Here is a 27,022-nt window from a genome sequence, read left to right on the forward strand (position 1 = left end):
TATTATTATTATTATTATTATTATTATTATTATTATTATTATTATTATTATTATTATTATTATTATTATTATTATTATTATTATTATTATTATTATTATTATTATTATTATTATTATTATTATTATTATTATTATTATTATTATTATTATTATTATTATTATTATTATTATTATTATTATTATTATTACTACTACTACTACTACTACTACTACTACTACTACTACTACTACTACTACTACTACTACTACTACTACTATATACGTCTTGACATTAATTTTACACACACACACACACACACACACACACACACACACACACACACACACACACACACACACACACACACACACAAAGACTATATCTATCAAGGTTTTATTACATGAACAAACACACACTCTCCTCTCTCTCTCTCTCTCTCTCTCTCTCTCTCTCTCTCTCTCTCTCTCTCTCTCTCTCTCTCTCTCTCTCACTCAAAGATCACGTGACATTAAGCATTATATAAGACACAACAACAATTTTCCACCTCAGTTACCCGCCAGCTTTCAGAGGGAGAGGACGCCGCCCCCCCTTCTCTCCTCCCTCCTGCCCCCTCACGCTACCTATCAGCTGTTGTCTCGAGTGTTTTCGCTGAGTGTCGCTACAAAAACAGGTGATTAAGTAGTTACGCTTGTTAGAGGCTTGTTAGGGGTGTGTAGTGTGATTTTAAAGGCTGTCTTGGTGTTTGGGTGTGTTTTGAGTGTGTTTTGAGTGGGTTTTGAGTGTGTTTTGAGTGTATTTGGGGTGTTTTGAGTGTGTTAGGGTGTATTTGGGGTGTTTTGAGTAGGTTTTGAGTGTGTTACGGTGTATTTGGTGTGTTTTGAGTGTGTGTGGGTGTGTTTGGGTGTTTTGGGTGTGTTTTAGGTGTGTTTTGAGTGTGTTTTGGGTGTATTTGGTGTGTTTTAGTGTGTTTGAGTGTGTTTGGGTGTGTTTTGGGTGTGTTTAGTTGTGTTTTGAGTGTGTTTGGGTGTGTTTGGTGTGTTATGAGTGTTTGAGTGTGTTTTGAGTATGTTTTGGTGTTTTTTGAGTGTGTTTGGGTGTGTTAATTACTACGATAAACAATTAGACAGGCAAACAACTCTCTCTCTCTCTCTCTCTCTCTCTCTCTCTCTCTCTCTCTCTCTCTCTCTCTCTCTCTCTCTCTCTCTCTCTCTCTCTCTCTCTGTCATGTATTACTTCAATATTAGTGAAAAAAAAAGAAGAAAATGTTTTGTTCCCCCTTCAACACAACACGTGGACACACATATTGGTGAAACACAACCTTGTACACCCTCATAGAACACACCCTGGCAACACAGAGACACAGAACACACTCTAACACCCTTCAGTACTGGGACACATTGAGATTTGTGTACCATTAGACCATTTTATTGACATTAGGAAGGGTCTATGGAGGGCAGAAGATTAATGGCCACAGTCTTCACTATTTTAACCCCTTCAGTACTGGGACACATTTTACCTTGAGATTTGTGTACCATTAGACCATTTTATTGACATTAGGAAGGGTCTATGGAGGGCAGAAGATTAATGGACACAGTCTTCACTATTTTAACCCCTTCAGTACTGGGACACATTTTTACCTTGAGATTTGTGTACCATTAGACCATTTTATTGACATTAGGAAGGGTCTATGGAGGGCAGAAGATTAATGGCCACAGTCTTCACTATTTTAACCCCTTCAGTACTGGGACACATTTTACCTTGAGATTTGTGTACCATTAGACCATTTTATTGACATTAGGAAGGGTCTATGGAGGGCACAAGATTAATGGCCACAGTCTTCACTATTTTAACCCCTTCAGTACTGGGACACATTTTTACCTTGAGATTTGTGTACCATTAGACCATTTTATTGACATTAGGAAGGGTCTATGGAGGGCAGAAGATTAATGGCCACAGTCTTCACTATTTTAACCCCTTCAGTACTGGGACACATTTTTACCTTGAGATTTGTGTACCATTAGACCATTTTATTGACATTAGGAAGGGTCTATGGAGGGCACAAGATTAATGGCCACAGTCTTCACTATTTTAACCCCTTCAGTACTGGGACACATTTTTACCTTGAGATTTGTGTACCATTAGACCATTTTATTGACATTAGGAAGGGTCTATGGAGGGCACAAGATTAATGGCCACAGTCTTCACTATTTTAACCCCTTCAGTACTGGGACACATTTTTACCTTGAGATTTGTGTACCATTAGACCATTTTATTGACATTAGGAAGGGTCTATGGAGGGCACAAGATTAATGGCCACAGTCTTCACTATTTTAACCCCTTCAGTACTGGGACACATTTTTACCTTGAGATTTGTGTACCATTAGACCATTTTATTGACATTAGGAAGGGTCTATGGAGGGCACAAGATTAATGGCCACAGTCTTCACTATTTTAACCCCTTCAGTACTGGGACACATTTTTACCTTGAGATTTGTGTACCATTAGACCATTTTATTGACATTAGGAAGGGTCTATGGAGGGCAGAAGATTAATGGCCACAGTCTTCACTATTTTAACCCCTTCAGTACTGGGACACATTTTTACCTTGAGATTTGTGTACCATTAGACCATTTTATTGACATTAGGAAGGGTCTATGGAGGGCAGAAGATTAATGGCCACAGTCTTCACTATTTTAACCCCTTCAGTACTGGGACACATTTTTACCTTGAGATTTGTGTACCATTAGACCATTTTATTGACATTAGGAAGGGTCTATGGAGGGCACAAGATTAATGGCCACAGTCTTCACTATTTTAACCCCTTCAGTACTGGGACACATTTTTACCTTGAGATTTGTGTACCATTAGACCTCTCTCTCTGTCTCTGTCTCTGTCTCTCTCTTTCATTGTTTTATTTTCTTATTTTCTTCATTTATTCTATTTATTCCAAGTCACGTTTCTAATATTTGCTCTGTCACGTTTTTCCGCCTTCATTTTCATCTCTTTCAATTTCATGTTCCTTTTTATAACGTTCATAAATAAATGCTTCTAATTAATCTTCTTTTTTTTTCGTTTATTTATTTATTTTTTAAGGCATTTTTATTATTATTATTATTATATTATTTTCTTATATTCCCGTTTTCTTTAAGGCTATGACTATTGTGTTTTATATTCTCGTTTTCTTTAAAAGTTCACCAGTCCTCTCAATCCTTCACCACTACTCTGTCCACCTCCCTAAGAGTTCACCAGTCCTCTCAATCCTTCACCACTACTCTGTCCACCTCCCTAAGAGTTCACCAGTCCTCTCAATCCTTCACCACTACTCTGTCCACCTCCCTAAGAGTTCACCAGTCAATCCTCTAACCTCCTAAGAGTTCAACCAGTCCTCTCAATCCTTCACCACTAAGTTCACCAGTCCTCTCAATCCTTCACCACTATTCTGTCCACCTCTCTAATGCAAGAGTTCACCAGTCCTCTCAATCCTTCACCACTATTCTGTCCACCTCTCCAATGCAAGAGTTCACCAGTCCTCTCAATCCTTCACCACTATTCTGTCCACCTCTCTAATGCAAGAGTTCACCAGTCCTCTCAATCCTTCACCACTATTCTGTCCACCTCTCTAATGCAAGAGTTCACCAGTCCTCTCAATCCTTCACCACTATTCTGTCCACCTCTCTAATGCAAGAGTTCACCAGTCCTCTCAATCCTTCACCACTATTCTGTCCACCTCTCTAATGCAAGAGTTCACCAGTCCTCTCAATCCTTCACCACTATTCTGTCCACCTCTCTAATGCAAGAGTTCACCAGTCCTCTCAATCCTTCACCACTATTCTGTCCACCTCTCTAATGCAAGAGTTCACCAGTCCTCTCAATCCTTCACCACTATTCTGTCCACCTCTCTAATGCAAGAGTTCACCAGTCCTCTCAATCCTTCACCACTATTCTGTCCACCTCTCTAATGCAAGAGTTCACCAGTCCTCTCAATCCTTCACCACTATTCTGTCCACCTCTCTAATGCAAGAGTTCACCAGTCCTCTCAATCCTTCACCACTATTCTGTCCACCTCTCTAATGCAAGAGTTCACCAGTCCTCTCAATCCTTCACCACTATTCTGTCCACCTCTCTAATGCAAGAGTTCACCAGTCCTCTCAATCCTTCACCACTATTCTGTCCACCTCTCTAATGCAAGAGTTCACCAGTCCTCTCAATCCTTCACCACTATTCTGTCCACCTCTCTAATGCAAGAGTTCACCAGTCCTCTCAATCCTTCACCACTATTCTGTCCACCTCTCTAATGCAAGAGTTCACCAGTCCTCTCAATCCTTCACCACTATTCTGTCCACCTCTCTAATGCAAGAGTTCACCAGTCCTCTCAATCCTTCACCACTATTCTGTCCACCTCTCTAATGCAAGAGTTCACCAGTCCTCTCAATCCTTCACCACTACTCTGTCCACCTCCCTAAGAGTTCACCAGTCCTCTCAATCCTTCACCACTACTCTGTCCACCTCCCTAAGAGTTCACCAGTCCTCTCAATCCTTCACCACTACTCTGTCCACCTCCCTAATATTTTAAACAGTTCTAAATATCCCGTTTTCTTTTATTATTAGAGCGGTAGCAGCAGTAGACCTTTCAAGATGACTCCTGATAACACAATAACGAAGCGAGTCACTGCTAACGGCGCCATTCACAACGGGGCGCTCAGAAACACCACCAACAAGATCAAGAGCAAGATTAATGGCAGTCTTTCCAACGGGGCTACCAATGGCGTCGCTTTGAATGGGGAACTAAAGAGAACTAAAGAAAACGGGAGTGAAATTGGGGACTTAAGTAAATCGAAGGCTCAGCTGTTGAAGTCCTATCAACGTGGTGTGTTCGCTGCGCTGTTCCTCGGCTATGCTTGCTACACCTACAACAGGAAGAGTGTGTCCTATGCTACACCCACACTGCTCGCTGCCGGCCTAGTCACCACCAATACTGTGGGTGAGTATGTTCTCTGTCTCTGTGTGTGTGTGTGTGTGAGACAGTTTGACATGTTTTGAGGGCATTTTAAGACAGTTTGACATGTTTTGAGGGCATTTTAAGACAGTTTGACATGTTTTTAGGGTATTTTAAGACAGTTTGACATGTTTTGAGGGCATTTTAGAGACAGTAATGTTTTCTGTTTGAGACAAATTTGATATGTTTTGAAGACAGTTTGACATGTTTTGATTGTTTGAGACAGATGTTTTTTGACATGTTTTGATACCATTAAGACAGTTGACATGTTTTTTAAGACAGTTTGACATGTTTTGAGTATCCTCTCAGGACACGTTTGATAACAGTTTGACATGTTTTTAAGACAGTTTGACATGTTTCAGGACAAAGACACTTGTGACATGTTTGAGGCATTTAAGACAGTTTGACATGTTTTGAGGATTTTAAGACAGTTTAAAACATGACAGTCCTTTTGATCCTCCTTTAACTCATGTGAAGACAGTTTGATATGTTTTGAGGCATTTACAGTTTGACATGTTTTGAGGGCATTTAAGACAGTTTGACATGTTTCTCTCTCTCTCTCTCTCTCTCTCTCTCTCTTTTTTTTTTTTTTTTATTTAAACATAATTTATACAGAAGAACATGTACCCAAAGGCGCACTGTCGTGTGCTACCTATTCTAAGGGTACTACAATCTATTTCTACAATATTTACAAGACTTAAAAATAGAAAATATACAAGATGGTCAGCATGTAAATGGAGCACTGTTCTTTTCACTTCACTAGCACTATTCACGCACTGCACTACACTGAGTGTCACGTCACAAAGAGTGTCAGAGGAGTTGGCAGTGTCTGTCTCCACTTATGTGCCATCAGTTTGACACTGTGTGTGTTCATCTCCTGGACGTGAGGCACCGCGGCCGTGAACAAGTTCCACATCCTGGAGACGCGTCCTGCGAAGGTGCGTTGATGCTGACACCCGTGGGATCGCGGCACCTCTACGGCGTCACCACCATTGAGCACCGTTCTCGTGCTCCGTGCGGTGACTCTCAGAGGATGACGCAGCCCTGCCAGATGTGGCACTCTTTGCACCTGTGCCTTATGGAACACTACGATTGCCGCCACATCTCTGCGGTGTTCCAGTGAATCAAGGGACGCTCAGGCTCTGGGTGAGGTGGTATTGCAGCATCTACTAGCCGTATGGCGCGGCGTTGGATGCTGTCCAGTCTCCTTCTGTGTGTGGCGGCACAGGACATCCAGGAGAGAGCTGCGTACTCAAGGTGGGGCCGCACCTGTGCCTTGTACAGCAGCAGTCTCCCTTCCTGTCGAGGAAACTGGCGATCCTTCTGAGAGCGGAGATCCTGTGAGAGGCTTTCTTGGCAATGGATTTGACATGGCTGTCAAACCTCAGCCCTCGATCCACCTCCACTCCAAGTATCTTGACGTCATCTTGGAGTGGGAGAGCAGCAGCGCCAAAAGACAACTTTCCTGCCATTGCTGCCATGGCGGCTGGGGACCGAGAGACAACCATTGCCTGTGTCTTCTCCGGCGCGAATGTCACTTGCCAGCGAGCACCCCACTCCTCTATCACTCGTAGCTGCTGATTGATGGCCTCAGCAGCCCGCCCACTGTCCTGGCGTGGATAGGTATAGGAGAGGGTGCAGTCATCAGCATAGGCCTTGACTCCTGGCAGTAGCTGGAGAAGATCATCCACGTAGATATTCCACAGGAGTGGGCCAAGAATTGAACCCTGTGGCACTGATGCCTCCACAGGCAGGGACTCAGATGTTTGCCCGTTGACAACCACCTTGAGGCTTCTGTCCTGCAGGTAATTTCCCAGGAGTCGTAGCAAGCCACCCTGGATGCCTTTAGCACGAAGCTTTTCCAGTAATCCGTTGTGCCATACTTTATCAAAAGCTCCAGCTATGTCCAAAGCAACCACTATAGTGTCCTTGCCGTCGTCGAGGGCGTCCTGCCACTGCCTGGTGAGAAGCATCATTAGGTCGGAGGTTGACCTTCCAGGTCTGAACCCAAACTGTTGGTCTGAGAGGAGGGCATTGTCCTTGAGATGGCTACACACCACCTCTGCCACGACCCTCTCAAACACTTTACCCACCACTGACAACAGGGATATGGGTCTGTAGTTTTTGGGTCCGTCCTGAGCTTTTTGTGTACGGAACTACTCGAGCCTCCTTCCACACTGAAGGCCAGACGTTTTCCCGTACACAAGTTGTGAAGACTTGGGTGAGAGGGGCAGCCAGTTCCTGGGAGCATCGCTTCAGCAGGTGCGGGCTGATGTCATCAGGGCCGGTAGCTTTCTGTGTGTCCAGCCCCGCAATAATCGCTTCACCTGCTGATGCGTCACCTCCACCATGGTGACAGTCTTCTCACATTGCTGGACCAGCTGAGGCGGTGGCTGCTGTGGATTCCCCACCTTCATTTTTCCAGCAAACAAGGAAGCCAGCAACTGTGCCCTCTCCTTACTGCTGGTGGCGACAGTACCGTCCTGCTTGCTGAGGGAGGGATGGATTCTTGGTGGCCAGTTCCTGTTTGTCCTTAACAAGGGACCACCAAGTTTTGTTTCCTACGCCAGTGCCACACAGTTTCCGGCGCAGGCTTTCCTCCCACTTTTTTAAGGCCCACTTGCTGGTTACCACCATCCTCCTGCATGCAGCCCTATGCAAGTCCTTGTTGCGCCGAGTCGGGTTCCTCTTGTAGCGGAGCCAGGCAGCATACTTTGCCTCAGCAGCAACACGGCAACGGTAGCCAAACCATGGCTGATCCGTCGGTCTGGTGGTGTATTCCCTGTGTGGGACGTGGCGTCTCTGGAGGGCGAGAAGGTGAGAGGTGAGTGCAAGTGCTTCACTCTCTGCTCCTCCCTGTAGCAGAGTGGCCCATGGGGTGTGGGTCAGGTCGCGGCGCAGGGAAGCCCAGTCTGCTTTGTTCCACAGCCAGATGGTGCGGGTGGTGGCCTCGTCCCGAGCCACGCCCACTTCCAGCTGTGTCAGTACAGCGTGATGATCAGAGCTGCCCACGAGCCCCAGCTGATGACACTGAAGCTTGTCCTCCTGGTAGTCTGAGATGACAGGGTCTAATGTCCCTCCTCGTTCATGTGTGGGAAGGTGACATGATCTGTCAGACCCTGCACCTCCAGGAGATTCTCGTAGGCGTCTCTTTCCAGGTGGTGATTGAGATCCCCCACAATCAGCACGTGGCTGCAGCTGTGTGCCATCATCAGGTTGTCTAAAGTCTCAGTCAGGTACAGGAGTGAGTCAGGCCCTTGTCGCGGGGGGCGATACAGGGCACACAGTAAGAGGGCTGAGCGGTCTGCCAGCGTTACTCGGAAGTACATCATCTCCATCAGTGGAGGCGTGTCTATGTCGAGTAGCTGGGCCTGCATTCCTTCCTTGAAGCAGACAGCCACTCCACCTCCTGTTCGCTCCTGTCGGTCCCTCCTCACCCAGTGGGTGAAGCCCTGCATCCTGCCATACGTGGGCTCCACCTCACTGTTCAGCCATGTCTCTGTCACCACAACAACGTCTGCATTGTGTCGTTGCACACAGTTGTGGTATAAGTCTGCAAGGTTAGTCCGGAGACCACGGACGTTGCTAGAGACGACCTTTAGTTGGCGGCGGGGCAAGCTGGCTGTACCATGGTGAGGGATGGTAGTGAGCGAGGCCTGCTAGTCCGAGGTGGTGGTTAGGGTCCGCGGCCGACTGCTGGTACTGGTGAAGAGGAGTGGTCCACTGCCGCCCCTGGCTCTGATTCCAGATACCAGGCTGAGGAAGGAGTGGGCGAGGTTGTGGTAAGGACTGAAATGAAGTGAGGTGGTGGGCGGGCTGAGGCGCTGCAGGTGGGAAGGGTGTGGCTGTGTGTCTTTCCACCGTAAGGAGCCGCTGTATGAGACGCTCCTGACGTAAATCGTCAGTTCTGGCGTGGCAAGTAGCAGAAGTGTGTCCTTTCCGTGAGCAGTACTCACACACTTTTGCCTTGGCTCGCTTTTGTGTCTGCTTGGTGGCCTGGTGAGTCCTCAGTCCTTCGCTGGACACCTTCCTCGCGTCCTGCTGCACTTCCTCTTAGTTTTCTTTTTTCTCCAATCTCCTGAAGTGGTCTGAGGAGAGGTTCGTGGGCGAACAGAGGCACCGCGATCTACTCCGTTCGCTGTATTTATGGAGGAAGAGTCCCTGCTGCTCTGTGTGGCGGTAGACGTGGTAGTGAGTACCGAGCAGTCACTCTGTGTGGCAGAAGGAGTGACAGTAGACGCTGGGGAGGTGTCACAGTCGCTCTGTGTGGCGATGGAAGCAGTGGAGGTAGGCGGAGCGGTCGTTGTTTCCCGGGCAGGCGAAGGGAAGGTGGAAGTTGAGAAAACAGCTGAGTGGCGGAGCTGTTGCGGTTTATCCGAGCTCCACCACGTCCTCCACCTCTCAGAGTCCTGACAAACCACCTCCCAGTGTTCGTCAATTGACTCTGCGTGGGCGCTGACTGCCTGAGAGCGTGTGGCTACTTGCGTCTGGCGCTGTTTTGACGCTATCAGCCTGTCTGCTACTCTGAGAGCCGCAGCAAACACGTCTCTGTGTTGTATGATCAAGTCTCGGTCGTCCTGGAGGGACTTAATCACACAGTTTTGTTGAGAGGCTTCCTCAGTGAGCTTCTCAACTAGTGAAACTAGCTCTCCTCTCTCCAAGCCCTCCCACTGACTCTCCCCACTGTCGTCCGGTAGTGGCGTTGGGGGTGTATCAGTCTCCTCGATGATGTAGGTGACGGGGTCCGGGATGTTTGCTTGGAGTCGTAGCTGCTCCGTGTAGCTACACTTGAAGACTGGCGTATCCCCAAGGCAGCTGTTGTGACAAAGGTTACGGCAGGTTTCCTCGTCACAGCTCACGTGTTGAGTCTTAAGTGTTGCTTTGCCACAAACGCAACACCAATTCTGTGGCTGGTAGCCAGGCAAGTCTCGCCTGGCTATGGGGCGATGGGCGGGGCTAGACATTGAGGGAGAGGATAAGTGATTCCTGGGGAATTGTGGAGCCAGGTGTGGGGCGACAACGAGTGTTGGCTCTAAACGACACGTGCGACACTAACACACTCGTGAACACAGACACTGAACACTGGCACAGAACACAAAGCACTTCCCCACAGGCGCACAAAAAACACACGACACTAACTACCTCTCCCACAAGTCAAGCCAAACCAGCCACGGAGAGAGAGATACAGGTTGTTTAAAAACTACCTTGGAGAGATTTGGCAACTGTGTGCTGCCTTAGGCCTCGCGTCAGGTCAGGCCCGGGTCTCGGTCACTGCACGGGTACAAACACTCTTTTCAAGTGATTTTTCAACACTATTGCAAGGCTTAGCACACCTTACACTTTTACATGGACACCAGGACACTTAGCACTTCAAGCACTGAAATTTTCACAACACTGCACTTTGTTAAACCACTGTAACACCACGAAAACACGGAGCTACCACGTGCGTGACCTCTCTCTCTCTCTCTCTCTCTCTCTAACACACCAAAACACCTCAAAACACCCTAAAACACAAAACAAAAAAAACACCCAAAACACAAAACACCCCAAACACACCACACAAAACACCCTAAAACACCTCTCAAACACCCAAAACACCTCAAAACCTCAAAACACCTCAAAACACTCAAAACACCCTGAAACACCTCTAAAACCCCAAAACACCTCAAACACACCAAAACACCTCAAAACACACAAAACACTCAAACACCCCAAAACACACCAAAACACCTCAAACACACCAAAACACCTCAAAACACCTCACCTCAAAACACCTCAAAACACCCAAAACACACCAAAACACCTCAAAACACCCAAAACACCCCAAAACACTCAAACACAAAACATCAAAACACACCAAAACACCTCAAACACACACCTCAAAACACTAAAACACCTCAAACACACTCAACCCAAAACACCTCTAAACACCAAACACCTCAAAACACCTCAAACACCCTCACCTCAAAACACCCAAAACACCTCAAACACCCTAAAACACCTCAAAACACCTCAAAACACCCAAACACCCCAAAACACCTCAAACACCCCAAACACCTCAAACACACAAAACACTCAAACACACCAAAACACCTAAAACACCTAAAACCCAAAACACTTGTAAACACCCCAAAACACCTCAAAATACACTTAAAACACCTCAAACACAAAACACAAAACCCAAAACACCTTAAAACACACCAAAACACCTCAAAACAACTCAAACACACCTCAAAACACCTCAAAACACCCAAAAACACCCAAAAACACCCTGAAAACACACCAAAACACCCCAAAACACCTCAAAACACCTCAAAATCACACCAAAACACACCCCACACACACACACACACACACACACACACACACACACACACAGCTAACGCCAGTCTGTCTCCCCAGTGGTTCAGTCCAGCCAATTTCGGGACGTGGTGGAGTGTGTTGACAGCCAGCAGTAACTTGTCTGGCACTCTCTCTCCCCTGTTCGCCGCCTACATCATTATATCCCACGGCTGGAGTGCTTCCCTCGTGATTGCTGGTACGTGGGGCCAGGAGGAGGAGGAGGAGGAGGAGGAGGAGGAGGAGGAGGAGGAGGAGGAGGAGGAGGAGGGATTAGAATGATAGTAAGAGAATTTAGGAGAAAGAATATTAGGAAGAAGAAGAAGAAGAAGAGAAGGAAGAGGAGGAGGAGGAGGAGGAGGAGGAGGAGGAGAGAATATTGGTAGGAGGAAGAGGAAGAGGAAGATTAATTAGAAGAGAAGATTAGTAAGAGGAAGAGGAGGAGGAGGAGGAGGAGGAGGAGGAGGAGGAGGAGGAGGAGGAGGAGGAGGAGGAAAAATAAAAAATAGAGAAGATTAGGAGGAGGAGGAGAAAGAGTAGTAGTAGTAGTAGTAGTAGTAGTAGTAGTAGTAGTAGTAGTAGTAGCAGTAGTAGTAGTAGTAGCAATAACAACAACAACAAAACGAAAGAAAGAAATAACCACAAATCTCTCTCTCTCTCTCTCTCTCTCTCTCTCTCTCTCTCTCTCTCTCTCTCTCTCTCTCTCTCTCTCTCTCTCTCTCTCTCTCTCTCTCTCTCTCTCTCCCCAGGTCTCGTGTCCCTAGTAATGGCAGTGGTTGCAGTGGTGAGCCTTGTTGATGACCCAAAGCTTGCCAACCTTCCCAGCCCAGCCACGCCCACACACACCCCTAGTAAGTGTGTGTGTGTGTGTGTGTGTGTGTGTGTGTGTGTGTGTGTGTGTGTGTTGGGGGAGCAGGAGGAGGAGGAAGAAGAGGAAGAGGAGGAGGAGGAGGAAGAAGAAGAAGAAGGAGGAGGAGGAGGAGGAGGAGGAGGAGGAGGAAGAAGAGGAAGAAGAAAAATGACAAACCACATTAATATGACAAAGAAAACGATAATTGAAAAAAAAAAACACACACACACACACACACACACACACACACAGAAACAACAACTAAACTCTCTCTCTATCTCTCTATCTCTCTCTTTCACAGGCAAGGAAGGAGAGGAGAAGGAGAAAGAGAAACAGAAAACGGAGTCTGGAACAGTGCGAGATTTAGTTCAGTCTCCCTTCCTGTGGCTTGTCTCTGTCTGCTACCTTGTCGTCTTCATGGCTAAGACTGCGATCTCGGAGTGGGGCCAAGTGTTTGTTATGAACGAGTTAGGAAGGTCACAGATGGAAGGTAAGGAGTTGGTTGTAGTAGTAGTAGTAGTAGTAGTAGTAGTAGTAGTAGTAGTAGTGGTAGTTTTGTGATTTATAGCTACTGTTTTTGAGTGTTTTGTTATGAATGAGTTAGGAACGTCACAGATGGAAGGTAAGGAGTTGGTTGTAGTAGTAGTAGTAGTAGTAGTAGTAGTAGTGGTAGTGGTGGTGGTGGTGGTGGTGATAAATAGTTGTAGTTATTTAATTATTATGCCATTTTCTTTGTTTTGTTGTCTCTCTCTCTCTCTCTCTCTCTCTCTCTCTCTCTCTCTCTCTCTCTCTCTCTCATTTTCTTTCAAATTTCTATCTCTTCTTTCTCTCTGCTTCCTTTTTATCATCCTATTCCTCTTATTCTAATCTAATTTACCTCTCTCTCTCTCTCACTCTCTCTCACTCTCTCTCTCTCTCTTCCCTCCGTCAGCCAGTTCCTTCGTCAGCGCTATGGAGACAGGAGGGTTCTTTGGGGGCATCCTAGCTGGGGTTCTCACTGACCGCATCGCCTCTAAGGTAAATTAATGTTATTTTATATATTTCTGCCTTTTATTTATGTATTTGAGCCTCGTTTAGGTCTTAAATGGCTTTTTTTAATGTCTATTTTAGTCTTCCTTCATTTTAAAAGGTGCACAGAAAACGGGATTGCAAAGAATGGGAAGGAAGATGATGTATGGAAATTTAACACAAACTAAGCTAATTTTAACGCTTTATTTTCCTTACTACGAATAAATGAATTGATAAATGATGAAATAGAGTAAGATAAGCTTTAATAACGAAAGGAAAATCGAAGAAAACGGATGCAGGTAAAGAACAAACTAGCGTAAACTTACTTAAAGCTAATTATTTCTATCTGTCTCTCATAAAGGTCAAAGTACAAGCTAATGTGCGTCTGTTGGTGGCCGCTGCGTTCATCTCTATGTGCTGCGCTGGCCTCTATGTGCTGACTTTCGTGCTGACCTCTGCTTCATCCCAGGTCAGTGTGTGTGTGTGTGTGTGTGTGTGTGTGTGTGTGTGGATATTATTGTCTCATATTCTGCTACTACTTATTCTCTCTCTCTCTCTCTCTCTCTCTCTCTCTCTCTCTCTCTCTCTCTCTCTCTCTCCCAGCCGTCTGTTCGTGAGGCTAACCTGTTCGAGCCTATCTTTTTCAGTCACCCCTATTCTACCCTCCATTTTTTCCGTTTTCTTTGAGTTATCCTTCTTTATTCCTTGTTTTTCCTTCTATTTATCCCTTTTTCCGCCCCCCCCAGGTGTTGGTGTCTGGCGTGGGGGCTGTTCTCGGGGCTAGCATGTTCGGCCCCATCTCTATTTATGGCATTGTGGCGTCAGAGTCCTTCCCGGCGCATCTTTCTGGCACCGCCCATGCTTTCGTTGCGTTGGCGGCGAATGGTAAGCGACCTCAGAAATGGCGGGAAATTTTCAATGGTTCAGATATATTTTTTCTTGTATTTTTTTTTTTTTTTTTTTTAAGTATTTTGGTGTTTCTAATGTGTTTTTTCAAGTATTTTTTTTTCTCTCTCTCTCTCTCTCTCTCTCTCTCTCTCTCTCTCTCTCTCTCTCTCTCTCTCTCTCTCTCTCTCTCAAAACACTCAAACCACTCAAAACACTCCCAACTATCTTAATTCTCTCCAAATCTCACCCCTCTCTCTCTCTCTCTCTCTCTCTCTCTCTCTCTCTCTCTCTCTCTCTCTCTCTCTCTCTCTCTCTAACCCACGCCTCCTCCCATGCAGTTGGCGCGGTGTTAGCTGGGTGGCCTCTAAGTCAAGTGGCGCGCCTGTGGTCGTGGCGTGGTGTCCTCCTCCTCCTGCAGACACTCACCGCCTCCTCCGTCCTGCTCATCCTCACCACCCCGCGCCTCCACATCACCAAGAACAAGAAGGATTAGAGAGAGAGAGAGAGAGAGAGAGAGAGAGAGAAGAGAGAGAGAGAGAGAAGAGAGAGAGAAGAAGGAAGGAAGGAAGAGAGAGAGAGAAGAGAGAGAGAGAGAGAGAGAGATTTGCCAACTAAACTCAAGAAAAACGAAAGAAAAGATAGTATTGGAGAGAGAGAGAGAGAGAGAGAGAGAGAGAGAGAGAGAGAGAGAGTGTGTAAAAACAGTTTCCACCTAGTGTATTAGTGAATTGTTTTTTTCATAGTACAAATCAGTCACTTAAAACTGTATAGAAACTTACACTAACAATGATAACAATAGTAATTATAAAAAAAAAGATAAAATAATAATAGTAATAAATAATAATGCCAATAATAACTAACAATGACATTATTTGAATTATTATATGGGGGGAGGGGGTACGATGTCTTCACTTTTCAATTATCGTACTGATTTTTTTTTTTTCTTCAATTATTATTATGAATGATTTTATTTCTATGTCCATGTAGCGTGAATGTTCCTTTTATTTATACGACATGAATGTATTGTGTTTGTTCTGTTTAGTCTGTTTTAATGGATTTTTAGTCTTAAGTAGCGTTATATAAAGAAGAAAATTAATATCAGATTTTTCTTTAGTCATTTTTCATTTCTTTATTCTCTATCTTTACACAGCGGGATTATTAAACTATCTAAATATATAAATAAGTGATAAATAAATACATAATATCATTCACACGTATATAATGAATGCATAATAGGAAATAAATGAATTAAATTAGGCACGTATTGCATTCATCAAGTACTGAGTGAATTAAGCAACAAATCATTAATAGAATAAATAAGAAAGCTTTTTTTTTATTTTGTAGTTAAAGTTTCTCAGTAAGGGAAAAATATCAATCTCTTTCACATCACTCAAAACAGCTGAAAATAAGAAAAATAAAGAAAATAAAAGCTTTTCTTACAACTTATCAATAGAAAATGAACTTGTAATAAAACCGAATGTGATTAAATATATAAAACATTTTCTATAATCACACAGTAAAAAATATAATAGATAAATGTGATACAAATTAATGAATAAAACTTTTTTTCTCACAGTCACGTAATAAAAACAAACTAACAATAAAATATGATATAGGTAAATAAATCAAACCTTTTCTTACAATCTTAAATTAAAAAGATGATAAATAAATGTGATAGAAATAAATTAATAAAACTTTTTCTCACAGTCACGTAATAAAAATAAACTTACAATAAAATCTAATACAAATAAATAAATAAAACATTTTCTTATAATCTTACAACAAAAAATAAATAAATAAAGATAAAATAAATATATATCTATATGAATAAAACTTTTCCCCCACAATCACGCAAAACCAAAAAAGTTACAACTAAATCTAATACAAATAAATAAATAAAAACTTTTCTTACAATCTTACAAAAAGAAAAGAGAAAATAAATAGATATGATAGAAAATACATGAATAAAACTATTTCTCACAATCACACAATAGCAAAAAAAAAAATCACAAAAAATATAATAGAAAAAATAAACAAAACTTTTTCTTACAATCTTACAATAAAAAAAATAAAAATAAAACTTTCTGAAGCAAATAATGAAAAATAGATACACTCGTAGTCTCTTTCTTCGAAGCTTCGGATCACTTTAAACTATTCATAAGGTAACCTCTCCATATTTTTCACCAATTTCTACCTTATTTAACCATACAACCTTACCATTTTCACACCATGTATACTTAAATACCCATACTTTCCTCCCATACCCTTAAAAATACACTAGGAAGTATAGTTAGTGTATAATTAGAGGAAATAAAAGAAGAAGGTGAGGCAGCCATGATAGTGAATCTCGATGTCAAATATTATAATGAACTTTTTATTATATTTACACTTTCCCCTTGACTGGTGACCTTGTGCTTGGTGAGGCTTGTTCCTGGTGACCTTGTGGCTCTGTAGTGACCTCATGGTGACCTGGGATGGCTTGGTGAGGGAGAAATAAGAGAAAATGTGACGTATTTATTTAATTTCTACTTTCCCCTTGACTGGTGACCTTGTGCTTGGTGAGGCTTGTTCCTGGTGACCTTGTGGCTTTGTGGTGACCTGGAATGGCTTGGTGACGGAGAAATAAGAGAAAATGTGGCGTATTTATTTATTTTTAGTTTCATTGTGACCTAGTGCTTGGTGAGGCTTGTTCTTGGTGACCTTGTGGCTCTGTAGTGACCTCATGGTGACCTGAGATGGCTTGGTGAGGGAGAAATAAGAGAAAATGTGACGTATTTATTTATTTTCTAGTTTCCTTGTGACCTAGTGCTTGGTGAGGCTTGTTCCTGGTGACCTTGTGGCTCTGTAGTGACCTCATGGTGACCTGAGATGGCTTGGTGAGGGAGAAATAAGAGAAAATGTGACGTATTTATTTATTTTCTAGTTTCCTTGTGACCTAGTGCTTGGTGAGGCTTGTTCCTGGTGACCTTGTGGCTCTGTAGTGACCTCGTGGTGAGCTGGGATGGCTTGGTGAGGGAGAAATAAGAGAAAATGTGACGTATTTATTTATTTTCTAGTTTCCTTGTGACCTAGTGCTTGGTGAGGCTTGTTCCTGGTGACCTTGTGGCTCTGTAGTGACCTCATGGTGACCTGAGATGGCTTGGTGAGGGAGAAATAAGAGAAAATGTGACGTATTTATTTATTTTCTAGTTTCCTTGTGACCTAGTGCTTGGTGAGGCTTGTTCCTGGTGACCTTGTGGCTCTGTAGTGACCTCATGGTGACCTGAGATGGCTTGGTGAGGGAGAAATAAGGGAAAAAAAACTTGTATATTTATTTTCTAGTTTTCTTGTGACCTTGTGCTTGGTGAGGCTTGTTCTTGGTGACCTTGTGGCTCTGTAGTGACCTCATGGTGACCTGAGATGGCTTGGTGAGGGAGAAATAAGAGAAAATGTGACATATTTATTTATTTATTGTATTTTCTAGTTTCCTTATGACCTTGTGCTTGGTGAGGCTTGTTCCTGGTGACCTTGTGGCTCTGTAGTGACCTCGTGGTGAGCTGGGATGGCTTGGTGAGGGAGAAATAAGAGAAAATGTGACGTATTTATTTATTTTCTAGTTTCCTTGTGACCTAGTGCTTGGTGAGGCTTGTTCCTGGTGACCTTGTGGCTCTGTAGTGACCTCATGGTGACCTGAGATGGCTTGGTGAGGGAGAAATAAGGGGAAAAAAACTTGTATATTTATTTTCTAGTTTCCTTGTGACCTTGTGCTTGGTGAGGCTTGTTCTTGGTGACCTTGTGGCTCTGTAGTGACCTCATGGTGACCTGAGATGGCTTGGTGAGGGAGAAATAAGAGAAAATGTGACATATTTATTTATTTATTGTATTTTCTAGTTTCCTTATGACCTTGTGCTTGGTGAGGCTTGTTCCTGGTGACCTTGTGGCTTTGTGGTGACCTCGTGGTGACCTGGAATGGCTTGGTGAGGGAGAAATAAGGGAAAATGTGGCGCATTTATTTATTTTCTAGTTTCCTTGTGACAGTGCTTGGTGAGGCTTGTTCCTGGTGACCTGGCTTTGTAGTGACCTCTTGGTGACCTGGGATGGCTTGGTGACGGAGAAATAAGAGAAAATGTGACGTATTTATTTATTTTCTTTCTTTGTGACCTTGTGCTTGGTGAGGCTTGTTCCTGGTGACCTGGCTTTGTAGTGACCTCTTGGTGAGCTGGGATGGCTTGGTGAGGGAGAAATAAGAGAAAAAAAACTTGTATATTTATTTTCTAGTTTCCTTGTGACCTTGTGCTTGGTGAGGTTTGTTCCTGGTGACCTTGTGGCTCTGTAGTGACCTCGTGGTGACCTGAGATGGCTTGGTGAGGGAGAAATAAGAGAAAATGTGACATATTTATTTATTTATTGTATTTTCTAGTTTCCTTATGACCTTGTGCTTGGTGAGGCTTGTTCCTGGTGACCTTGTGCTGGTGTGTCGGTAAATTTGGAGTTTGAATCAGTACAGCCTATCTTATATTTCTTTTCCCTATGTCTAACAAGCTTGGGGACCTCCTGGGAAAGCGGGGATTTAAGCTGGGGGAACTTAACCTAACCTACATTCTGTTCCGAAGTTATTATTAATTTCCGATAGGCTAAAATGGTGTTAGAAATACTCGTAGACCTAACCTTATTAATTTCCGATAGGGTAAAATGCGGTTAGAAATACTTATAGACCTAACTTGACCTATACTAACCTAACCTAACCTAAATGCTGTCCCAAAGTTATTATTAAATTCTGATTGGGTAAAATAGGTTTAGAAATACTCATAGACCTAGCCTTATTAATTTCCGATAGGGTAAAATGGTGTTAGAAATACTTATAGACCTAACCTTATTATTTATTTCCGATTGGCTAAAATGCGGTTAGAAATATTTATAGACCTAGCCTTATTGTTTATTTCCGATAGGGTGAAATGCGGTTAGAAATACTTATAAACCTAACCTTATTAATTTCCGATAGGCTGAAATGTTGTTAGAAATACTTATAAACCTAACCTTATTAATTTCCGATAGGCTGAAATGTTGTTAGAAATACTTATAGACCTAGCCTTATTATTAATTTCCGATAGGCTAAAATGATGTTAGAAATACTTATAGACCTAACCTTATTAATTTCCGATAGGGTAAAATGCGGTTAGAAATACTTATAGACCTAACTTGACCTATTCTAACCTAACCTAACCTAAATGCTGTCCCAAAGATATTATTAATTTGCAATAGGGTGAAATAGGGTTAAAATGGTGGTAGAAATGTGATCCAGACTGTGAGATTGTGTGTGGTGGTGTGTGGTGCTTCAAACTGCAGTAATTGTGGTGTGTAGTGCTCCTGGTGACTGTCTGTGGTGACCTGAGATGGTGTGGTGATGTGTCCAGATCTTCCCATACATGTCCAGAATTGTTAAATATTCTTCAAATGTCCAGGATTGAAGCTTGCATCAGTATCTTTAACCCCTTCAGTACTGGGACACATTTTTACCTTGAGATTTGTGTACCATTAGACCATTTTATTGACATTAGGAAGGGTCTATGGAGGGCACAAGATTAATGGCCACAGTCTTCACTATTTTAACCCCTTCAGTACTGGGACACATTTTTACCTTGAGATTTGTGTACCATTAGACCATTTTATTGACATTAGGAAGGGTCTATGGAGGGCACAAGATTAATGGCCACAGTCTTCACTATTTTAACCCCTTCAGTACTGGGACACGTTTTTACCTTGAGATTTGTGTACCATTAGACCATTTTATTGACATTAGGAAGGGTCTATGGAGGGCAGAAGATTAATGGCCACAGTCTTCACTATTTTAACCCCTTCAGTACTGGGACACGATTTTACCTCGAGATTTGTGTACCATTAGACCATTTTATTGACATTAGGAAGGGTCTATGGAGGGCACAAGATTAATGGCCACAGTCTTCACTATTTTAACCCCTTCAGTACTGGGACACATTTTACCTTGAGATTTGTGTACCATTAGACCATTTTATTGACATTAGGAAGGGTCTATGGAGGGCACAAGATTAATGGCCACAGTCTTCACTATTTTAACCCCTTCAGTACTGGGACACATTTTTACCTTGAGATTTGTGTACCATTAGACCATTTTATTGACATTAGGAAGGGTCTATGGAGGGCAGAAGATTAACAGTCTTCACTATTTTAACCCCTTCAGTACTGGGACACATTTTTACCTTGAGTTTTGTGTACCATTAGACCATTTTATTGACATTAGGAAGGGTGTATGGAGGGCACAAGATTAATGGCCACAGTCTTCACTATTTTAACCCCTTCAGTACTGGGACACATTTTACCTTGAGTTTTGTGTACCATTAGACCATTTTATTGACATTAGGAAGGGTGTATGGAGGGCACAAGATTAATGGCCACAGTCTTCACTATTTTAACCCCTTCACACACACACACACACACACACACACACACACACACACACACACACACACACACACACACACACACACACACACACACACACACACAGGTCATGGCATTGTGCAGACTTCCACTTGGTGAGGCTGTGGACTGCCTACTGTCAGAAAGGTCACAGCAGAAGGTCATCAAGCAGCTGGGTCACCTGCTAACACCACACAGGTCACAGCAGGTCACCAGGAAGAAGAGGGGAAAGATAAGGAGGAAGGGACAAGATAATGCTAAGACACATGCCCTCAACAAGACAGGACAGGTCACCAAGATACAGAAGAGAGGAGAGGTCACCAAGAAAGTCACCAATCAACAGGTCACCAAGATAAAGATAGTGAGGCAAGATAAGGACACACACAGCCTCACCAAGACACCAGAAGAGAGGGCACCAGTCACCAAGCCAGTCACCAACACAGCACCAGTCACCAAGCCAGACATCACCCAGACAACCCCAGTCACCAAGATAAAGACAGTGAGGCAAGATAAGGACACACACAGCCTCACCAAGACACCAGTCACCAAGCCAGAGCACCAGTCACCACCAGTCACCAAGCCAGTCACCAACTCAACCCCAGTCACCAAATCAAACCTTAAGGACACCAAACTGTACACAGAACCACAAAATCTCACCAATCCATTAATAAAAGCAGAAAATGAGAGTCAGTCACCAGCACAAGTCACCAGGAAGCAAGAACAGGTGACTGAAGGCAAAAATGGTGCTGGTGAGGTGAAAATAGCAAGCACCAGGTCCAAAAAGAGGATTAGGGTGAAGATAAGAACAATCACCAAGTCACCAAGCCTCACCAAATTGAAGGGGATTAAGAAACAAATCACCAGGAACATGAAACACAACAGGGTCACCAGGAGAGGCAAAATGATCACCAAAACCGCCAAAGAATCAAACCAGGTCACCAAACCGACACACACAGACAAACACAGCAAAGTGGTCACCAAAACACAGCCAGTCACCACCGCACAGCACCACAGCATCACCAGTAAGCACCAGGGCAGATATCACCAAGCAGGAAGGAAGAAAGGAAGGGAAGGAATGAAGTCACCAAGCACAGGAGAGCTTATATTGTCACCAAGCTGTCTTCTTCTTCTTCTTCCTCTTCTTCAAGCTAAATACAAGATGAAGGAGGAGGAGGAGGAGGAAGAGGAAGGCTGTAAGGAAGAAGAAGAGGAGGAGGAGGAGGAGGAGGAGGAGAGGAAGGAATATAGACAGAAAGAGAAGAAGAAGAAGAGGAGGAGGAGGAAAAAGAAGAAGAAGAAGAAGGAAGAGGAGGAGGTGGAGGAGGAGGAGGAAGATGAAGAGAAGAAACATAATAAGGAGGAGGAGGAAGAGAAGAAGAAGAAAAAGAAAAAAAGAAGAAGAAGAAGAAGAAGAAGAACCACAATCACCAAGAAGAAGGAGGAGAAGAGGAAAAGAAAAAGGAAGAAGAGAAAGAACCACAACAAGAAGAAAAAGAAGAGGAAAAGGAGAAAGAAGAAGAAGAAGAAGAGGAGGAGGAGGAGACAGAAGAACGACAAGAAGAGAGAAGAAGGAAAAAGAACTACAAGAACACAAAGAAGAAGAAGAGGAGGAAGGAAGAGGAAGAGGAGGAGGAGGAGGAGGAGGAGGAGGAAGAGGAAGAGGAGGAGGAGGAGGAGGAAGAGGATCATCAATCAAGCATATGGCAACAATTCTTAGCTTGGCAGGAACAAAAACATTACATTTCCTACCTAAAGCATTATATTGACCCAAGATTACCAAATTATAGAGACTTGGTGCTCAGACCCCTGCCAGCCCCCCAGCCAAGCCCCCTGCCAGCTCCTGTGCACCCAGAAGCCCCCTGTCTTATGTATGGGGCTGTGGTGAGTGTGTGTGTGTGTGTGTTCCAATATCCTTGACACACTGCCTCATCCTGATCTTCTTTCCATGTCCTGTAGTCCTTCCATGTTCTTCCGTGACCAGCACCAGGTCTTCCTTGTGTATCTTTTCAGTGGCATTGACTATCTTGTACATTGTTATTAGGTCCCCTCGTTCTCTTGTATCCTGTAAGGTTGGCAGTCCCATTTCCTTGAGTCGTTCTTCATATGTGAGGTCCTTTAGTTCCGGCACCATCTTTGTAGCAATCTTCTGTATCCTTTCCAGTTTCCTTCTATCCTTTTTAGAGGTTGGAGACCACACCACTGCTGCATATTCCAGCCTTGGGCGTATCATGCTGTGATGAGTCTTTTCATCATATCTTTGTCCATGTAATGAAATGCCACTCTTATATTAGTCAACATCTTAATGATAGTCCAAATATCTTGCTTATGTGTTTATCAGGGCTCAGATTTTCCTGTATGATCACTCCAAGATCTTTTCCTCTTCAGTCTTCATTATTTGTTCCTCTCCCATCAAATAGTTCCATACTGGTCTTCTCTTACTCTTTCCTAGTTCCATTATGTGACATTTCTTGGCATTAAACTCAAATTTCCACTTCCTGCTCCATTCATAGATCTTGTTTAAGTCTTCCTGCAGCAGCAAACAGTCCTCTCTGGTCTTGATCACTCTTAGCAACTTTGCATCATCAGTAAACAAATTCATACAGCTGTTTACCCCAGTGTGAATGTCGTTTACATCAATCAAACATAATGTGGGCTAACACTGACCCTTGTGGCACTCCCCTAGTTACTTTACCCCAAGATGAGTGTGTATCTCTAATCACAGTTCTCATTTCCCTGCCCTTCAAATAATCTCGTGTGTGTGTGTGTGTGTGTGTGTGTGTGTGTGTGTGTGTGTGTCTCTCTCTCTCTCTCTCTCTCTCTCTCTCTCTCTCTCTCTCTCTCTCTCTCTCTCTCTCTCTCTCTCTCTCTCTCTCTCTCTCTCTCTCTCTCTCTCTCTCTCCTGTGTCTGTTTTGTTATTCTTATTTTTGTTGTGTCATCTTTTTCTCATTCTTTCTTTTTCTTTATCCGTTTTCTTCTTTATTTCAATTTCATCTTTTTCCCAATTATTGTCTTCCTTTTCTCATTCTTCATTATTTCTTCTTTTTCTTCTTCACTGCAAGCTTTTCCTCTGTTCCTTCTTCATTCACCCTTTTCCTTCTTTCATTCAACCTCCTCCTCCTTCTCCTTCTCTATTTAGCTTTCCCTTCTTCTTTTCCTTCCTTATTTCAGTCTCTCCCTCTTCCGAGTCTCCTCCGTCACCAAGTCATCTCTTCCAGGGCAGTGTGGGTGGGTTAGCTGTGACGGCCCTCTCGCTCTCTCCTGATGCTGTGTTTCTTGACCTTTGTGCTGGGAGGGGACACCACACTGAACTGGCAGGTGTGTGTGTGTGTGTGTGTGTGTGTGTGTGTGTGTGTGTGTGTGTGTGTGTGTGTGTGTGTTTGTTTGTTGTTCCTTGTATTGCATTGTAGAAGTGGTCACCAAGCTGTCTGGAGAGGTTCAAAAAGTGTGTTGCTGTGTTGCTGTTCCTTCGTATTGTAGTCAGCAAGCTGTTTGGAAAGGTGTGGTGCGTTGGTGCATTGTTTTGTGTTGCATTGTGTTCCGTGGCAGGTGAGTGTGTGAAGGGTGAAGGGCTGGTGGTTGCCAACTGTCTCACGCGTCGCTACCTGCCGGATGTTGAGAGAGTCGTTAGCAGGTGTGGGCTGACCTCCATGCTGGTGACGAGGCTACACCTGCTGGAAATGCCAAAGGTGTGTGTGTGTGTGTGTGTGTTTCTTTCTTTCTCTTTTTCTTGTTCTATTTCATCATTTATTTATTTATTTTTTTTTTTTTCTCGTTTGATTTTTTATTTGTTGATTTTCTTCTTTTATTTTGTTTTCTTGTTTTCCTTTTTGTTATTTTTGTTTATTTTTTGTTTATTTTGTCTTTTCTTTCCTTTCCTTCCTTCATTTATTTTCCTTTTTTCTCCTTCCTTCCTTTTTTCTTCTTTCTTCCTTCCTTCCTTCCAACTCTCTCTCTCTCTCTCTCTCTCTCTCTCTCTCTCTCTCTCTCTCTCTCTCTCTCTCTCTCTCTCTCTCTCTCTCTCTCTCTCTCTCTCTCTCTCTCTCTCTCTAACTTTATCTCTTTTTACAGTCAATTCGAGGCAGTTTCACCCATGTACTAGTAAATACACCTACTACTACTACTGGTGGTGGTGGTGGTGTTGGTGTGTGGTTCCTGCAGCAAGTGTTGGAGGCTGGTGTGGACGCGCTGGTGTGTGGCGGTGTGCTGGTGTATCTCACTGTCTCGGCAAGGGTAAGTGTGTGTGTGTGTGTGTGTGTGTGTGTGTGTGTGTGTGTGTGACCAGGTGTTGTCTGTCTATCTTTTCCATACAGTTCACTAATTTATACACCATTATTAGGTCTCCTCTCTCCCATCTGTCCTTCAAAGTTGGTAGTTCCATTTCCTTCAGTCTTTCTTCATAGGGAAGGTCCTTCATTTCTGGCACCATCTTTGTAGCAACCCTTTGAGCCTTTCTAGTTTCCTGATGTCCTTCTGCCTGTATGGTGACCACTCCACACCACACCACACACCACACCACACACCACACCACACCACACCACTGCCACATATTCCAGTGTGTCTTATCATAATGGTTAAGGTATTTTCCATCACAGTCTTATCCATGTAATTGAATGCCAGGCTGATGTTAGTTAGTGCCCTGTGTGTTGAAGAAGGAGAGAAGGAAGAGGAGGAGAAGGAGAAGGAGGAGAAAGAGAGAAGGAAGAGGAGGGGGAGAAAAGGAAGAAAGAAGGAGAGGAGGAGGAAGAGAAGGAGAAGAAAGAGGAGGAGGAGGAGGAAGAAAACAGAGAGAGAGGAACAAACCAAACGAGAAATGAGTGTGTTTGTTTGTGTGTTTTCCTTCCCTTGTTTGACCATGCATTGTGTTGATCAGGTGGAGGATAACGAGGAGGTGGTGGAGCAGGTGAGGCGAACCAGACAGGTGGAGGTGGTGCCCCTGACGCCCCCACCTCACTCCACAGACCTCAGGTGAGAGAGAGAGAGAGGGAGAGGGAGAGGGAAAAGAGAAAGGGAAGGAGAAAGAAAGAGAGAGAGAGAGAGAGAGAGAGAAGAGAAGAGGAGAGGAAAGAAAAGAGAGAGAGAGAGAGAGAGAGAGAGAGAGAGAGAGAGAGAGAGAGAGAGAGAGAAAATTATTTAACATATGTAGAGAAAACATTTACTTTCTCTTACTTCAAAAATATGTAGAGAGAGAGAGAGAAATTTAAGACATGTACTCTCCCACCAGATTTGAGAAGAGTGAGAGTGGTTGTCTGCGCGTCACTCACTTGGACGGTGGCAGCTGCGGCGGTGGTGGTATGTACTGCCTTACTAAACTGAAGAAGGTGGCTTGATTTGCTGGTGGTGGTAGTAGTGGTGGTGGTGGTGGTGAACAGACACACAGACATAGAGAATAGATAGATTGTAATGTTAAGGATGGTCATTATTATTTTCTATATTAATTGTGTGTGTGTGTTTTACTGTTATATTAATAGAAACTTCATTTTTGTGTATTTTTATAAGAATATTGACGTTAATTGAGTTACATATGGACACTAGGCAGATAGATTGTTATTATTATTTTTTTTTTTAAGGTTATTTTTATTACAATACAAATTTATATCTTTTTGTAGCTTAGTTTTCACGTTTTTGCTCACGGATTCATTTTCTTTGTAACTTTAAGCTCTACATTACTTCAGCTTTGAGGACTGACTAGGTGGACACACACACACACACACACACACTTCATCATTTACAAAGTTGAAACCAGGAAGTACATTCATTCAAGTATAAAATTGAACAAACGAGAAATAAGAGAACACACACACACACACACACACAAGGATAGCAAGACCACACCTATGTAATCCAACGTGTATTTCAAATTGAGATACAGAGACAAAGAAGCAAATAATTAAACTATGATAAATGCTTGAACAAACACACACACACACACACACACACACACACACACACACACACACACTTAACATAAACACCAAAATTTGTATAGCCGTGCCGAGCTTCTGAGGCGCGTAAGTACAAACAAACATAACATTTTGCAGAACGTTAATATTTGTGCTTAGGTTTTGTGATCACCATCCAAAAACAATCACATGTAACATTCTCAAACACTTGCTCTCTCACCTTGACTGTTTTCCAAGGCCACAGAGATGACTGGCGGGATTTTTTCAAGTGTGTTTCTCCTGTTCATAATGTAGAAATCATGTTAATCTGTCACTAGAACCACAAAAATACCCTTAAAATTCTGGTTTTTTTTTTGTATTATTAACAGAAATCATGTTAATCTGCCACTAGAACCACGAAAACACCCTAAAAATTGGTCACTTATTGTTTCTCCTGTTAATAATGCAGAAATGTTGTTAATCTGCCACTAGAACCACAAAAACACCCTTAAAAACCCACGTCACTTCAACAAGAGCCTTTGGAAAACAGTGAATGTGTGATGCATTAGTGTTACATAAAAATAGGTCCTTAAAATCAAATATCCTGAAGAAAAAGAAGAATTTGTATACATCAACATCATTACCA

At 43.2% G+C, this 27,022-nt stretch overlaps 3 protein-coding genes and 1 long non-coding RNA gene across 4 annotated transcripts; all 4 read left to right on the forward strand.

Annotated features, from left to right (window-relative positions):
- Positions 1-348: 348 nt before the first annotated feature.
- Positions 349-4,766, forward strand: LOC123520200. Its single transcript, XR_006679198.1, has 2 exons — positions 349-650; positions 4,589-4,766. It is a non-coding gene; the product is annotated as an uncharacterized LOC123520200 (long non-coding RNA).
- Positions 4,767-11,351: 6,585 nt separating this feature from the next.
- LOC123520033 (glucose-6-phosphate exchanger SLC37A4-like) lies at positions 11,352-15,157 on the forward strand. The gene is made up of 8 exons (XM_045281920.1): positions 11,352-11,514; positions 12,065-12,166; positions 12,467-12,655; positions 13,097-13,182; positions 13,535-13,642; positions 13,920-14,058; positions 14,400-14,585; positions 14,709-15,157. The coding sequence occupies exons 2-7, from the start codon at positions 12,082-12,084 to the stop codon at positions 14,552-14,554; spliced, it is 762 nt and encodes a 253-aa protein (XP_045137855.1). The 5' UTR covers positions 11,352-11,514; positions 12,065-12,081; the 3' UTR covers positions 14,555-14,585; positions 14,709-15,157.
- Positions 15,158-16,044: 887 nt separating this feature from the next.
- LOC123502090 lies at positions 16,045-22,262 on the forward strand. The gene is made up of 3 exons (XM_045251321.1): positions 16,045-16,223; positions 20,585-21,518; positions 22,252-22,262. Exons 2-3 carry the CDS (start codon positions 20,588-20,590, stop codon positions 22,260-22,262), a joined length of 942 nt encoding a protein of 313 aa, XP_045107256.1. The 5' UTR covers positions 16,045-16,223; positions 20,585-20,587.
- LOC123520096 (probable 28S rRNA (cytosine(4447)-C(5))-methyltransferase) lies at positions 22,123-26,451 on the forward strand. Its single transcript, XM_045282040.1, has 6 exons — positions 22,123-22,377; positions 23,713-23,812; positions 24,044-24,183; positions 24,566-24,727; positions 25,368-25,462; positions 25,719-26,451. The coding sequence occupies exons 1-6, from the start codon at positions 22,363-22,365 to the stop codon at positions 25,822-25,824; spliced, it is 618 nt and encodes a 205-aa protein (XP_045137975.1). The 5' UTR covers positions 22,123-22,362; the 3' UTR covers positions 25,825-26,451.
- Positions 26,452-27,022: the final 571 nt, after the last annotated feature.

Source organism: Portunus trituberculatus, chromosome 1, assembly GCF_017591435.1.
Source record: "Portunus trituberculatus isolate SZX2019 chromosome 1, ASM1759143v1, whole genome shotgun sequence".
Taxonomy (NCBI): domain Eukaryota; kingdom Metazoa; phylum Arthropoda; class Malacostraca; order Decapoda; family Portunidae; genus Portunus; species Portunus trituberculatus.